The 13,622-nt window shown below is 45.9% G+C and overlaps 1 protein-coding gene across 1 annotated transcript; it reads left to right on the top strand.

Annotated features, from left to right (window-relative positions):
• The first annotated feature begins 1,519 nt into the window (after positions 1–1,519).
• Positions 1,520–4,444, top strand: OTOL1 (otolin 1). The gene is made up of 4 exons (XM_065748419.1): positions 1,520–1,871; positions 2,897–2,986; positions 3,363–3,434; positions 3,549–4,444. Exons 1-4 carry the CDS (start codon positions 1,520–1,522, stop codon positions 4,442–4,444), a joined length of 1,410 nt encoding a protein of 469 aa, XP_065604491.1.
• Positions 4,445–13,622: the final 9,178 nt, after the last annotated feature.

Raw genomic sequence — 13,622 nt, 5'->3', positions numbered from 1 at the left:
TATTAATTACTTTTTTCCAGTACTTGCTGGCAACCCATGAATCTGTCTGTGTAACAAGAGAGTATTTGGATTTGCAACTCAGTGCAGAAGTGGCTTCTAACAGTAAATGCAGAATGGTTCTGACTTGAAATTGCTTTGCCATTTCTTCACAAAGCCTCTAAAGCCACAGCCCACCCTGGTTCTGCAGTGCTGTGCTTTGCCTCTTTGAAGCTGGATGGCACTCCCAGTTCCCAGTGCTGGCTGTTCCCATACTGGCAGCCAGGTTTGGGGTTGAGTTGCTCTCTCCTTTCCCTCTGGCACCAGCCATGCTTCACGGGGAGGTTATCAGGAGCTGGTTGGGGACAAATGCAACAAAATTGTCCTGTCCTAGTGCACCTTGTGCAGTGAGATATGCATGGAGATGGGATGCAGTAATAATCTGTGACAATCTATCCCTTCCTGGAACTGGTGGAGTGAAGAGTGGATCGAAGAGCAGCAATAGGCAACAGTGCTCAGTGGGTGTTTATTGTGGGTGATTGCTTTGCCATTGAATGATTCAGTTTTTCATGGGAACAGCTTCTTTTATGTGAAAAAAAAATATCACAATCCTTTCCTCTAAATCTGAATTCTTGAAGATGGAAAGTTTTTAATCTAACTCTCAAATATCTGAAGTTGGCTGGGACCTCCTGTTGCCCTCTGGATGGCAGGAACAGCCCGTGTTTCTCCCAGTGGCTCTTCCATGTAATGAAGCACCTTCACTGCTAGAGGTAGGTTAGGTTACAGGTTGATCAAGAAAGGGAGTCTGTTCTGTTTGTATTTACAGGTCGACACACAGGATTAAGAAGGAAACAAAGATGCTTTATATGACAAGTCACCTGAGAGGCATCACCTGTGTTATAGGAAAAAAAAAGCACAACCCTTGCTTGCTTCTTTTTTTCTGGTTCAGCTAAACCATCTCTTTAAAAAGAATGGACCTGAAAGTTTACACTTAAAGAATGTGCAAGTCTGGAAGCTCAGTCAGTCAGTAGCAAACAAAACAAATTGATGTGATGATTTTTGAATACTTATTGTTTTTAGGGTTTTTTTTTTTTTTTAATTTATTCTTAACTCTTAAGTCATTATGGAATTATTCCTAATTGTATATACGGAGGAGATGTGACCGCAGGGATTGCACAGATCCCATTGGTCCCCTGGTGCCATGGAAGTGCTTCCAGCCAATGCAGGTAGATGGCCATGGATCTGTGGGGTGGCATGGGGGGCAGGCAGGAGTTCTGTTAATTTTTGCCTGGACATCTCCATAAAAAGAGACTTTGTAATGTTGCAGATGCTCCCAGTTGATAGTGCCATTGGTCTTATGTCTTGTGGTAGTTTGGCTGTGGTGGGAGAGGGTGATTTTTCTCGTGATGAAAGAGAGCAGGGTGATGATTTGGATGCAAAAAAAAAAAATATATATATATATAGAAGGGTATGGAAAGTGTAAGAGAAGAGAGAGTGAGTGAGGGACATCCGGTATTTGTGTTCACCTCTCCCCACAGCTGCCATGAGGAGCCCACTGGTGGTTGTCTCAGCATCTGTACTGCTGCTGCTGCTGCTGGAGGCCGTGCAGGCAGCCCCGAAGGTGACCCCTGTGGTGATGCTCACCAAGCCAAAGCCACTCCAGCTGCCAGATGCTGCCGTGCCCTCCCTCACCCCCAGTGCTGGGAAAAGCCCTGGTCCTGCAGCCCCGGGCAGAGTCCAGCTGCCCTCCTCCAGCCCCACATTCCAAGCAGCCTCCACTCTCTTCCCATTTGAGAACTACACACTGGATGCTGCCGATTTCTTCTTCAACTGCTGTGACTGCTGTCCCCCCGCTGCTGCACCCCGGGGGCCGCCGGGGGAACCGGGCCCTCCAGGTGCAAACCAGAACGGAGTTGTATTCTCTTGCATCAGGTGTCTCTGCATGGAGTATCTCACTGTTTTACAGGATTTTGTCTCTTATATTCTGCTGCTGAAATGAGTAGCTACAGAGTGCTGAAATCTAATGTTATAACGAATAGCACATTAGTCTGCAACTGCTTGCTTTGATAGCACCTATATTGGAGCTAGAAACTATTCAGCCGGGGGAGGGTGGTAAAAATGACAACATAATTTCTAATACAACACACTCAAGAGATTTTCACCTCCCATAGCTCAGGAGGCTGTGGAAGGCTTTGTGCTCGTGGTATGGATGGAGAAGTTCTCATCCCGGATGGGTTGTGTTATGATGGTTTGAGCTGCTGGAGGCTTCCCCCAGCTTTGCATCCCCAGGAAAAAAAAAAAAAAGAATCTGGCTGGCTCACACCTTCCCACCTGCTGCTTGTGCAGCATGCAGCTGCCTGCCGGATCTTACTTCTGTACTTGCAGATTTAATTCTTTTTTAAAGAGAGGGGCAATTACAGAGCTAGGGGAGCTCCTTAGATGTGCTCAAATATTAAAGGCAGATTACTTCTGATGTTTTATGAATGCCTGAGCCCCTGCGGCTCTGAGGCAAATGAAAGTTGGTTTTAAAAAATCTCAAATGATAACCAGGAGCGAAATGCAAAGCGGTAAGATTTGGGGGTTGCAGCAGTGAAAGCAGAGGCTTGAGGAGCTGCCTGCTGGACCAGGGCATCCTCATAGCCTCAGTGGGGCTGTGCAGTGAGGCCCCACTGCTTCTTTCCCTTCTGTCCCTGCAGGGTTTCAGCCTGCAGCACATAAGGATCGGGGTCAGGCCAAACTTGCTCTTGTCACTTTCAGTTTGCATGGCTGTATGACAGCACATAAAACAGCCAACTCTTACCAGGGGGATCCTTTGATCCATCCCTTAATGGCACGCTGCTTAGCTGTTATCTCAACTGTTCTCTATAAAGTTAAACCTTCGAGTTTTTAAGATAGTTCTGTTGATGTGATTGCATTACAGGTCCTAAGGGAGAGAAGGGAGATGCTGGTCTGCAAGGTCTGCCAGGAGCTCCGGGACCTCAGGGTCCAAAAGGCTTTAAAGGAGAAAGAGGTAAACAGGCTAACTTCCTGTTGGGAAACAAATGCTGTTGTCCTCACTGAATACCACATCACTGCAGGAAAATCTTTTGGCAATCCTGGCATGAGAAATGCAGGTGTCCTCTCCATCTTGCAGCACCCGGCAGCAATCACCTCACACTGAGGTGCTGATCAGGGGCAGAAATCCATCTTTAAGGTGAGATGGATCTGTCTGTGTGATGAGGCTTAGTGCTGTGAGATGCAGCTGAGGTCTGCGAAGGCAGTTCTTAAAAACAAACTTTGTTCACTGTGCTGAGGAACATGCAAAATGGTACCAGTCCCTTTCTGTATAATGATTTCTGTGCTACAGAAGGTATCTCTAATGACATATTCATGGTGGAATGTCCTAGGAGGCAAAGGGGAGCAAGGCGAGAGAGGAGCAAGTGGAAGCCCTGGTTATCCAGGCAAGCCTGGGCTGCAAGGTATGTGACATGGAATAGAGTGTTGGACTTCCCCTTTGCTGGTGATGCCTCTCCATCTCCAAACACTCCACTACTGATGCTTTTAACCTTTTTTCTTTCCCAACATTGTCACAGGTGAAGCTGGACTAAAAGGCAGTAAGGGCAACTACGGCTTCCCTGGGCTGAAGGGACAAAAGGGGTCCAAAGGGGACACTTGTGAGAATGGCACCAAAGGGGAAAAGGGTGACAGGGGGGACACTGGAGACCCTGGGGTGGATGGTGAACAGGGTGACAAAGGGGAAAAGGGGGACACTGGGGACAAAGGGTATTGTGGGGAGCCGGGGGGGAGAGGCCCAAAGGGGGAAAGAGGGGAAAGTGGGACAAAGGGAGAAAAAGGCAGCAAAGGAGAGATGGGGGATGAGGGCCTTCAGGGTGCTGAGGGAAAGCAGGGAGAAAAGGGTGAGCAAGGAAATAAGGGTGACAAAGGGGACCTAGGTCCAGCTGGTGTGACAGGACCATCTGGGCCAAAGGGAGTGGCTGGCAGCAAGGGAGGGCGAGGGGCCCCAGGGAGGAAAGGCGCCCGTGGGGCCAAGGGTGCCCGTGGGGACTCTGCGAAGCTCCTGAGATCAGCCTTCAGCGCAGGGCTGTCCAAGCCCTTCCCACCGCCGAATGTCCCTATCCGATTCGACAAGATTTTGTACAACGACCAGGACGATTACAACCCTGCCACTGGGAAATTCAACTGCAGCGTGCCCGGGGCATACGTCTTCGCCTACCACCTGACAGTGAGAGGGCGTCCAGCCCGTGTCAGCCTGGTGGCCCGCAGCAGGAAGGTGGCCAAGGCTCGTGAGACACTCTATGGGCAGGAGATCGACCAGGCATCCTTCCTGACAGTCCTCAAGCTGAGTGTGGGCGACCAGGTGTGGCTGGAGGTGGCCCGGGACTGGAATGGGGTCTATGTCAGTGCTGAAGATGATAGCATCTTCACGGGGTTTCTTCTGTACCCAGATATTTTTGAGGTCCTGCTATAGATTTCAAGGGTAAAGCTATTACTGAGGGATGCACTTTTCTCTCTCCCCTTGAGAAATGAGCATTGATTTGGTGACGCGGTGCTGTATTGGTTTAATTCCTAGGTTTTGTGATCTTGTTACAAAAATATACTTGTCAAATAGTGATTAATTTTAACTAGAGGCCCCAGGAAGTAGCACATCCTTTGTGCAGGTGATGGCAGCTGAGAGAAAGCATTGCCCAAGTGCCAGAAGGACTAACATGGGAATGGGGGGAAACCATGTGGTTTCACATCATGAACTTGAAGCTTGTGACCATCATCATCAAATTACACAGTGAAGCTCATTATCCAACTGAAATTTTAATAAAGCCAGCTCCAGCAGTCCTTGCATGATTGAAACTCCTCTGGACATCAGTACTGGTAATCACTGGAAGGCCACGGATGTGCTAAAGGCTGTAGAGTTTGATTCATAGAGCCAAATCCAAAACAAACATGAGCACTGAGTTTCTTCAAATCACATGTAAAGATGTAAAGGTATTATATAATTGAATCAGTGTTATGTAGTACTTTAGACTTGGTTGTGAATGATATAAAAGTTTATCTAACAGAGCACTGAGTTTGCTTGATTAGTGTAAAACGTCCTGAAGGAAAAATGGACTATTAACTTTCTCAAGTAAGCAGAGAAGATGTTCAGGCCACACTGGTAGGCTCCTTCGAAGTCTGTGCTGCTGAGCTACTGGTGATTCCACTGGTGCTGCTGGGATGGCCCTGGGCTGCTGGGAGCACTATTGGAGGCAGTGAGAGGTGGCTTTGGCACTTGAATGAGTCCTGCTGTGTTGCGGGCATGTGGTCAGAGCTTTACAGCACCTCTGGGGCATTAAATATGGCACACAGAATTGTTCTCATCACTTTTTGTTTGGTTAGAAATAAAGCTGAAGTCCCATCATTAGCATTCAGTGGCAATGGGATTTACTCATCCTCTCCAGCAGTCACAAGCCCAGAACATTTCTCCAGTGATTTGATGAATGCTGGGTCTGACCCCAACGCAGGCATGGCGAATTGGGTTGCTATTCCCACTGCTCTCAGCTTCCTTTCTTAAACTGCCATCGTGCTTTCCATATGCTATTTGAATACCATCATAAATCATGTCCCTCGTGTCTTCTTTTCCCATGGCACCAGGATGAAATGTTCCTAAGACTTTTTATGTACTCTGAGAAAATTAACACAGGAGAACTGCTGTTAAGTTCTAAGATAAAAACGAGGCAATTTTAAAAGGCTGATCCTATCTACTTGGTAGACGTAAGGGGTCCTTCAATTCATCAGCTTCTCAGCCCTGCTTCAGTATCAGCAATTCAAATGTGAGACGTATTGCCTTTGTCAGAGCTGGTACTTAATTTGGTGCTTAATCTGAGTTAGTTCCTATGTGGTTCAAACTCAGAGTACTAAGTATATAAAAGATGCAGATTTCAGTTTGTGAATTCCCTGGCAGCTGGTGAATATTGAGGAAAAACAACAAGTTATAATAATAATTTCAGATTCCTGCTGTCAAAACACCCTTAATTCTTTTGTTGTGCCTTCACGCTGCTTCTCATACTGTCTCTGTGACAGATGGTGGTATATGGACATCTGACAAGCAATTTTCTCCTCTCCTACTGCAGTTTCTTACACTTTTTGTATAAATAACCTCTACAAATGCTCCTGAGAAAGCAGTCCAATAATTTGGAGTCTCTCAAGAACCTAATCAGATCTCATCCTTTCCGTAAATTAATTGCTTGGCTGTCTGGGGAAGAGCTGGCAACGTCCCACGAGCTGAAATAGCTCCTATTTCCTTACAAAAATCTCTGCATAAGTTATACCCATCCAGATGAGGAGTCTTGGGGCTGCTAGAATCTCATGGAGGTGCCTTGAGAGCAAGTTAATAGGAGCAGCTGGAGGCAATTCAAAGGTCTGGGCTCACAGATCTCGAGGAAGGACACGGGATGCTCACCGTACAGCCCCATAACAGATACTGGAAGTGTGTGACAGCAGTCTGAGCTTGCATTTGTCATTTGCTTATTGCCAGTGAGAGGCAGTGCTGCTGGAAACCCTGACTGGGAAGGCAGAGAAGCATGCAGGAGAAGTGGCTGAAATAACACACAGCTCCTCCATATGCATCAGTATCTCAGGGTCTGCCCTGCCAGCACTACTTTGGATTCAAAACATGTTCCCATCTATCCCTTGTTTATTTTGAAATCAACACTGTTTTTTTTTTTTTTCTTTCCCACATTTAATTAGGGTACACAAAACAAGTCTCTCATAGAGTTGAACCCGTGTTAAGCACAGAGAAGGGTAGTTTAGATAAACACGGATCCTTTTGGAGAAGTTATCCTGAATATCAAATAGAATTAACTTTCTCCCAAGCCATTTTCAAAGGTAAAAGGTTATTTCATTTTGCTTTAATTTTTAGCAGGCATTTCCATTCTTCCCACTGCAGTGCTCTCTGGCAACAGCTCCTGATGGAAGCAAACTGTTCCAGGGAAAGCTCTGAAATGACAAAAATACCCTGATTTTCATAGACTCTTCCTCAGTTTTTGTGTCACATCAGAACAACAGCAAATGAATTGATTGAGGGTACACTTTGTCACACTGGGTACAGTAGCTTCAAATTCCAAAATATTTGTTCCATTCCACTTGTGCCACCACTTAGTTCAGATTTATTTTGTAAAACTAAGCATCCTCTGCCTGCGTGGCAATGAAGCAGTTTGACCCTGGCATAAAATAAAATAAATGCTGTGTGCTAATCAGAAGAGCAGCTGTTTTCAAGAACTAAGAAAGACCATTTCAAGCCAACATAAGGCCATAAAAAGCAGCTGCTTTGTTAATTAGGATGTTGAGTACTAAATCTTTGGAGAGATTTGCGTGTCTTGATAGCAAAAATGTCCCTAAACCCTGATCTGGACAGCCCAGCCCTCTACATGAAGCCAAAGAAGAGTGAGTACATCAGAAGGAGGATGGGGGATGTGCCGAGTAGTCTCAAACCTTGCTATAAAATTGTCCTTAACCCCAAAACCAGGCAGCAGCTCGGGTCTCCTGGTGCTTCTTGCTGCTGTTCTGACCTACCAGGTGCCTTGTACTTGTGAAAGCCTTCACCTGCAGCTTATTTTTCTCACCTGGCAAGCCGAACTTGCCCCAGAATGAAAGCCACTTGCAGAGCCTTAAGGCTGTTGATAAAGGAGATGTGTTTGGTTCTGAGGTTTCCTTTTTTCCTGTGAAGTTAGTGCATTGTATCCCAGGCAGCAGCCAGGTAAGCAAACGCGTGTGGTTACGGGCTGGTTTGAGTGAAAATGGATGTGTTTAAGTGACTTTAAGACAGGACTTCATAATGGGTTTGAAAACAATATAATAATCTTACTTCAGCTGAAATACGTTTCATTTTTCTTGGAGACCTGTATCTTTGCTGGTAGCTACCTGGTCGTGGAAAGAATCTCTCTGAGGGTGAAAAACTGCCTTTCAGTGTGAATTAAAATGGATTGCAGTGTGATCACTGCCAGTTATCTGGCGTGCTCGCAAAATGTGAAGCTTCTTAATGGGGGATATTTATCAAGCTCTGTGTAGGCTGGTATTGTTTTCTAGATATAGCTGCCATTACTTATTCACAATAAGAGCTCTGTCATGGTTTTATGTGCCCTATCTGCAAAGCTGTACCTCTGAGACTGGAGTTTCAGAAATATTACCTGAAATTGTTTCAGAATGGCCCAATGCTGCTCAATACTATGATTTAATTTCAAGATGGAATGTGTTTACTCTTGCATGGTGTTACAGGGTCTGGTTTAACAAGAGCTATGGACTTCTATGGGGGCATTAGGACTTGGATGCATGTATTAAATGTTATTGTGGGGATAACCTTGAGTCACTGAGTGCATTTCAATGACTTTTTGAAGTTGTTCTTGTCTTCTGTAAGCTAATCCTTTTTCAATGGGAATCTTCTATCTGAATGAAAAAGATCTCTGGGCAAAACTTCCTTTATGTCAGCTGGATTTCTTGTACTGTATTTCTTTTGTAGTCTGTTGTGTTTGGGGTAGAACTTGAAACTTCTTATTTCCATAAGACAAAATGGAGGATGGGTGTAAACCGAGAAGTTGCTTTCTGTTGGCTAATCCTTTTCAGTTTAATCTGCTCTTGGGATTCTGACTCGAATTGAAATAATAATAAATGAATCCTAGAACTGAGATCTTTGAATTATTTTTGTGAAACAGGTATTTTGTTTTTCTAAAATCAATTAATAGCTCTGTTATGAGCAGCAGTATGTTGTGTTAGAGTGTGCTTAAATGAGTTGGGTTTATTTACCCCTTCATTTTGTGATTGCATCCTAGCAAAGTGAAGTGAGAAATCTTCTTAGGAAAAAGAAATGGAAGGGATAGCCAGCAGTAAGTGGTGCTTAGCAAATTTTCATTCAGCACTGAGCATCAAATCCCCGTTGTATCCCGGGGCTCCATTCTGCTCTCTAATGGCAATAACAGTTACTGGCAAGTCAGAGCAATTTCTGTGGAGCTCATTGTGACGCAGAAAAGGACCTATGCTGAGTCTCCAGGTGAGGAGAAGGGACTGGAACATGTGCTTGCTGAAGGGTATGGTCATACAGTGAGCTTAGGAGCTTATTGTAGTTGGCTCACAGTTCATTTGAGTGCTACTCTGTTTTATGGTGTCTGTATACACTATTCTGACATTTCTATGTATGGGACAATGGAAGCTTACATGGATGACAATTTATTATGCTATAGAGTCTTCACAAATACAGGGCTGCCTTAATATGATTGTCTGCCATAATTGTCCATTGGTTTGGTATTGAAAGGGCACTAGCCTAGTCAATAAAGATATCCCTATGATCCTCGTGGTTCCATTTTTAAATGGAACAATAAAATGTTAGAATAAAACAATCAATTTCACAAGCTGAATTTCTATATTTCCATTTTGACTCTTGCCCTTTATCCCTTGGCATTCAGCTGCATAATACAGACCAGTAAATTGGCATTAGAGGTGTAAGATTGTGGGGGTTATGGAGAATAACTTTGTCAAGGCAAACTGTAAGGATTTGCATTCAAAGCAGTTGTAAAGCCAGAGAATATCTGCTGCTGGAGGGAAAAGCAAGTTAGCAGCCTGTCCCAGAGTGCTTGTATCTATACCAAGGGAATAAGCTCAGTCTGGAAAGTAAAACTGGGAATACCTGAGGTGAGAATGGGACAGAACAGAGAAACAGACTTTACTGGTTTGAGTACCTTGCTGTATCTTAGTGGTGAGGCCTCTCCTCTCCCATTAAGATGTCAACTGGAGGAGGAAATGTCTCCAGGTCACTGGATTTTTAACTTTGCTTTTCTGGTATTGCATTGGAAGTTAATAGAAGAGGGTGGTTTTCACAATCCCTCTTGTGCTGGATGAATTGGCCATTGGCTGATGGTATCTAATTAGTTTGGCTTCTCCTGGATAACTAATGGGGAGAAGGGGGATTGATGTGTTCCCCTTTTGCTGCAATGATGACTGGAGGAAAGTGAGCTTTCACTCAGCTCTGGTGTCTTATTTTGGCAAAGGATGTTGAAGAATGCTGCAGACCTGCTATGAGAAAGTTTTTTGCAGGCTCTTGGTGATGAGAGTGTTCAAATACTTCTGCTCAAACTATTCACATATTTACCTTTGAGAAATAGATTTCAAATTGTATTAACTGGGGCAGCACGTTTTCTTAGGCCCTGCAATGCTTGGCATTGTACTTGGGCTGAAATAAGTTTCATAATGGAAAGATTTCTATTGCTTTGACTCTTCTGTTCTCTGGTCATTCCTGGTATCAGTGCTCCTGTGGCAACCCCCTCAGGAGGGGATCAAATGCCAATGCAGCAGGCTGAGGGTTGGAGCTGTTCTGCGTGCATTTTGGGCAGGACTGTGGGGCTCCTTCCCTGTGCCTCCTGCCTCTTTGATTCCTGGTGCTTAGGGTCCTGAAATCAGTAGGCAGCCAACTGTATGTGATTTGAGAGAAAATAGCATTTCTTATTAATAGAGAGGTAGTTTTGTGATCAAACATGCAATGGGCCTTATATTAAGGGTGGTGAGGCACTGCCTGGGCTGTCCAAGAGGTGGGTGCCCTATTCCTGCAGGCCCCTATGGTCAGGGGGTGAGCTCTGAACACTCATGGGGCTGTGGGTGTTCCTGTGTATCGAGGGAAGTGGCACAGAGGGCCTTTAAGGGTCCCTTCCAAATCTAATGGTTTCATGATACTAAAGAGCACACATTCTGACCAATATTTTCTTTGAGTTACTAAATGTCAAAACTGATCAAAATAATGAATTGGTTTTACTATTCATCTTCTCTTCCATCTGCCCACCACTGAAGATAAAAGCTTGTGATCTCTATTCAAACCACGCCAGCATGGATGTTGCTTTGGTCTCTCCTTGGTTCTGTTTCCCAGGTAAACCCTGCTCACAACTCTGAAGCTATTGCTGCCCAGGCAGGTGGCATAGAGCCACCAGGCTAATAAGCAGCTCATCCTTGTTAATTTTCCAAGTGGATGGCAGCAGAGCAGGGGCTGTTGTAACTGTCTCGCTACCAGGTGTGATCCAGGTGTCTGACTCTCTCCTGGAGAGATCACTTGATGCTCTTGCAGCTCATCTTTTCTTCCTCCCTTCCTGCAAAGTGTAAATGCCATTAATACCTCTGTTCCTTACCACTGTGTCCTCTTGCTTGAACACAAAAGTAGGCTCTGACTTGCTTGGGTTTGCATCTGTGGATCTGGCAAAGGTTTTTGGGCAGGTGCAGAGCGGTGGGGTCCAGGAGGAGGACCTGCTGTGTGTATGCTATTTCTGGCCACTGTGTTATGTGTAATCTGTAATGCAAACCGAAGGCAATGACACTGCCCTGACATGAGCAATGATGAGTTCATCACTCTGCCTTGGCAAGGCTGCTCCATCTGAAGTGCTTCTGACTCCAGAAAGGCCGTTTGCATGTAAGGGAGAGTGCACTCTGACTTCCTGAACCCTTGCTAATTTAAGCCTTGTCCTCTGATCATGTAAGATATTAACAATATATTAATATCACTGCTGATGCACAGGCAGGGTAACAGGTCTTCTTCTGGCTGTGCTGCCTTCCGGGTGCTTTTGCTGACACAGAAGCACTGCATGTTAGTCTAAGATCTCCATCCTTTTGTTTTGCTTTGGATGCTTACTTCTGAGTGGCACACACCTGCTTTGTTTTGCCTCTTTTCCTCATATTCAATTTATAGCTGCATTTATACTGCATTCTGCATACCCACACTTTTTTTTTCTAGTTTAGCTCTATATCTCTCCAGACTTTCCTTTTCTCCAGGGGTGTATCTATGTAGTTGGATGACTAACTTGCTGCTTTTGGGTAAATCCAGATTTCCAAATTGCTGATCCAAATCTCTCCCATGATAAGACATTGTCCATCTGTTGGTTTCCTCCTGAGCTCGTGCTGCAAGCTGCAGTGAGCCTCAGTGTATTCATGGGGAGCATGCAGGTTAGGCCAGTTGGAGTTGGGAGCAAACAGCAGGGTCTCTGCTTCTTTTATTAAAAAAAAAAAAACAAAAAACAAACAAACAGGTGAGAATGTGGTGCTCTGGAGGTGGTACTGCAGGGGTGAAACTCTCATACTGTACCTGTGACCAGCAGAGCACTGGGTCTTGAGGGGAGGAGTCCCCCTTGCCGGACTCATTTGTCACTCTTTGTGCCTGTGTGAGTCTCTAAAGGTGATTTTTCCTATTTCCCACTGTAATGAAAACCAGAATTCCATCCTGGTTCTGTGAAGCTGCTGCGAAGCCTGCATCTACTGGAGAGGTGTAGGAAGTGAGCAGTCCTGCAGGCAAGCACCAGGTGCTGCTTGCAGGGTGGGGCAGCTGGGGGTGGGCTTGAAGCAGGAGATAAAATCTGCTGCAAAGAGCTGGTTGTATTGCTTTAGGAGCCAGCTAAAAACACAGCCACCCGTTTTAGCCCACAAACTTATGTTAGCAGAAGAAACGTGGTTTATTTCTGAACTGCTAGGGCATCAGAAGCTGTTTTCAAGGACGTATGGCTGTATCGAAAAGCTGAGATCGAAGTGCAAGAATTCAGCTGTTCCCCGCTGGTCGCAGCGCTTGCATCCTTGCAAGCTTCTGTTTCCAAACTAGTTAATGAAAACGTGGCAAGGCGCTGAAGCCGGCGCCCAAACCTTGGAGCTGGAGGAGCTGCGAGCAGCGATGCTCGCTGCTGCCAGGGACAGCAGGGGGCAATGCGGGGCCGCGGAAGGACCGCGAGTGCGGGGATCCCTCCCCCGAGCGCCAAAAAGGGATGAAGGCTGGGTGGGGGATGCCAATTCCTGCTGCTGTCTGCTCCGATGGAGCTGGGTGGGAGCGTCATCTCCTCTGTGGGTCAGCTTTGGTGGCTTGTGTCAGGCTGGAGGGGGACAGCTGGGGGCTCTGAGGATGCGGTGGGCTTGATGGTTTTCTACGGTGGAGGTTTGTTTGGATCTGACGCCCCTGAAACTGAGAGGAGGGTTGGGGCCGCGTGTCTCAGCTTACTGCTGCTCCCTGGGCGTGTTATGGGGCTGTTAAGGACATGGGAAACGGCGTTTCTTGAGATCTCTGCTGCTGCTCAGCGTCTTTCTCACTCGATCCGAATGGTGGGAGCCATGGGGTAAATGACACAAGGTCTTCTCGTGACATGTCACCTCCAGGTGCACAGTGTGAGCTGCAGAAGCTCGCTAGAAACTCCAGGAGAAGTTGTGCTGAGAACCTGTAAACGGTCATCAAATCCCCAGAGCTAGATTCTGCTTTTTATTGTGTATTGAAGCAGTGAGGCTTTGGCACAGGCTGCCTGGAAAGTGGTGGTCGCTGTCCCTGGAGGTGTTCCAGAACCACAGAGATGTGGCACTGATGGATGTGGTGGGGGTGGGGATCTTAGAGGTCTGGATTATTCTAATAATAGCCATTACAGTCTATAGCCTTAAGGAATATGTGACTGTGGCTTTGTGGGGTTTTGTGCCCATCTTGTGTCTTTACAGAATGTGAGCAGGGCTGAGCTTTCCTGGGCAGTCTCATCTACTGATGGTTTGGTTCTGTCCTGATGCCTTGCCCAGCTTTGGGGCAAACATCAATCATATATTTTTTTTTCCTAAAACACCTCTTATACTCCAGATTTTTCTCATTAGGCTTTTATGAAAAGATATCTTGAACACTGTCAGTGATG

This window comes from Cyrtonyx montezumae, unplaced genomic scaffold (assembly GCF_038088225.1).
Source record: "Cyrtonyx montezumae isolate F1298 unplaced genomic scaffold, pur_monq_1.0 scaffold_5, whole genome shotgun sequence".
Taxonomy (NCBI): Eukaryota; Metazoa; Chordata; class Aves; order Galliformes; family Odontophoridae; genus Cyrtonyx; species Cyrtonyx montezumae.
Note: the sequence above shows the minus strand (reverse complement) of the source record. Positions and strands in the feature narration are given on the sequence as shown.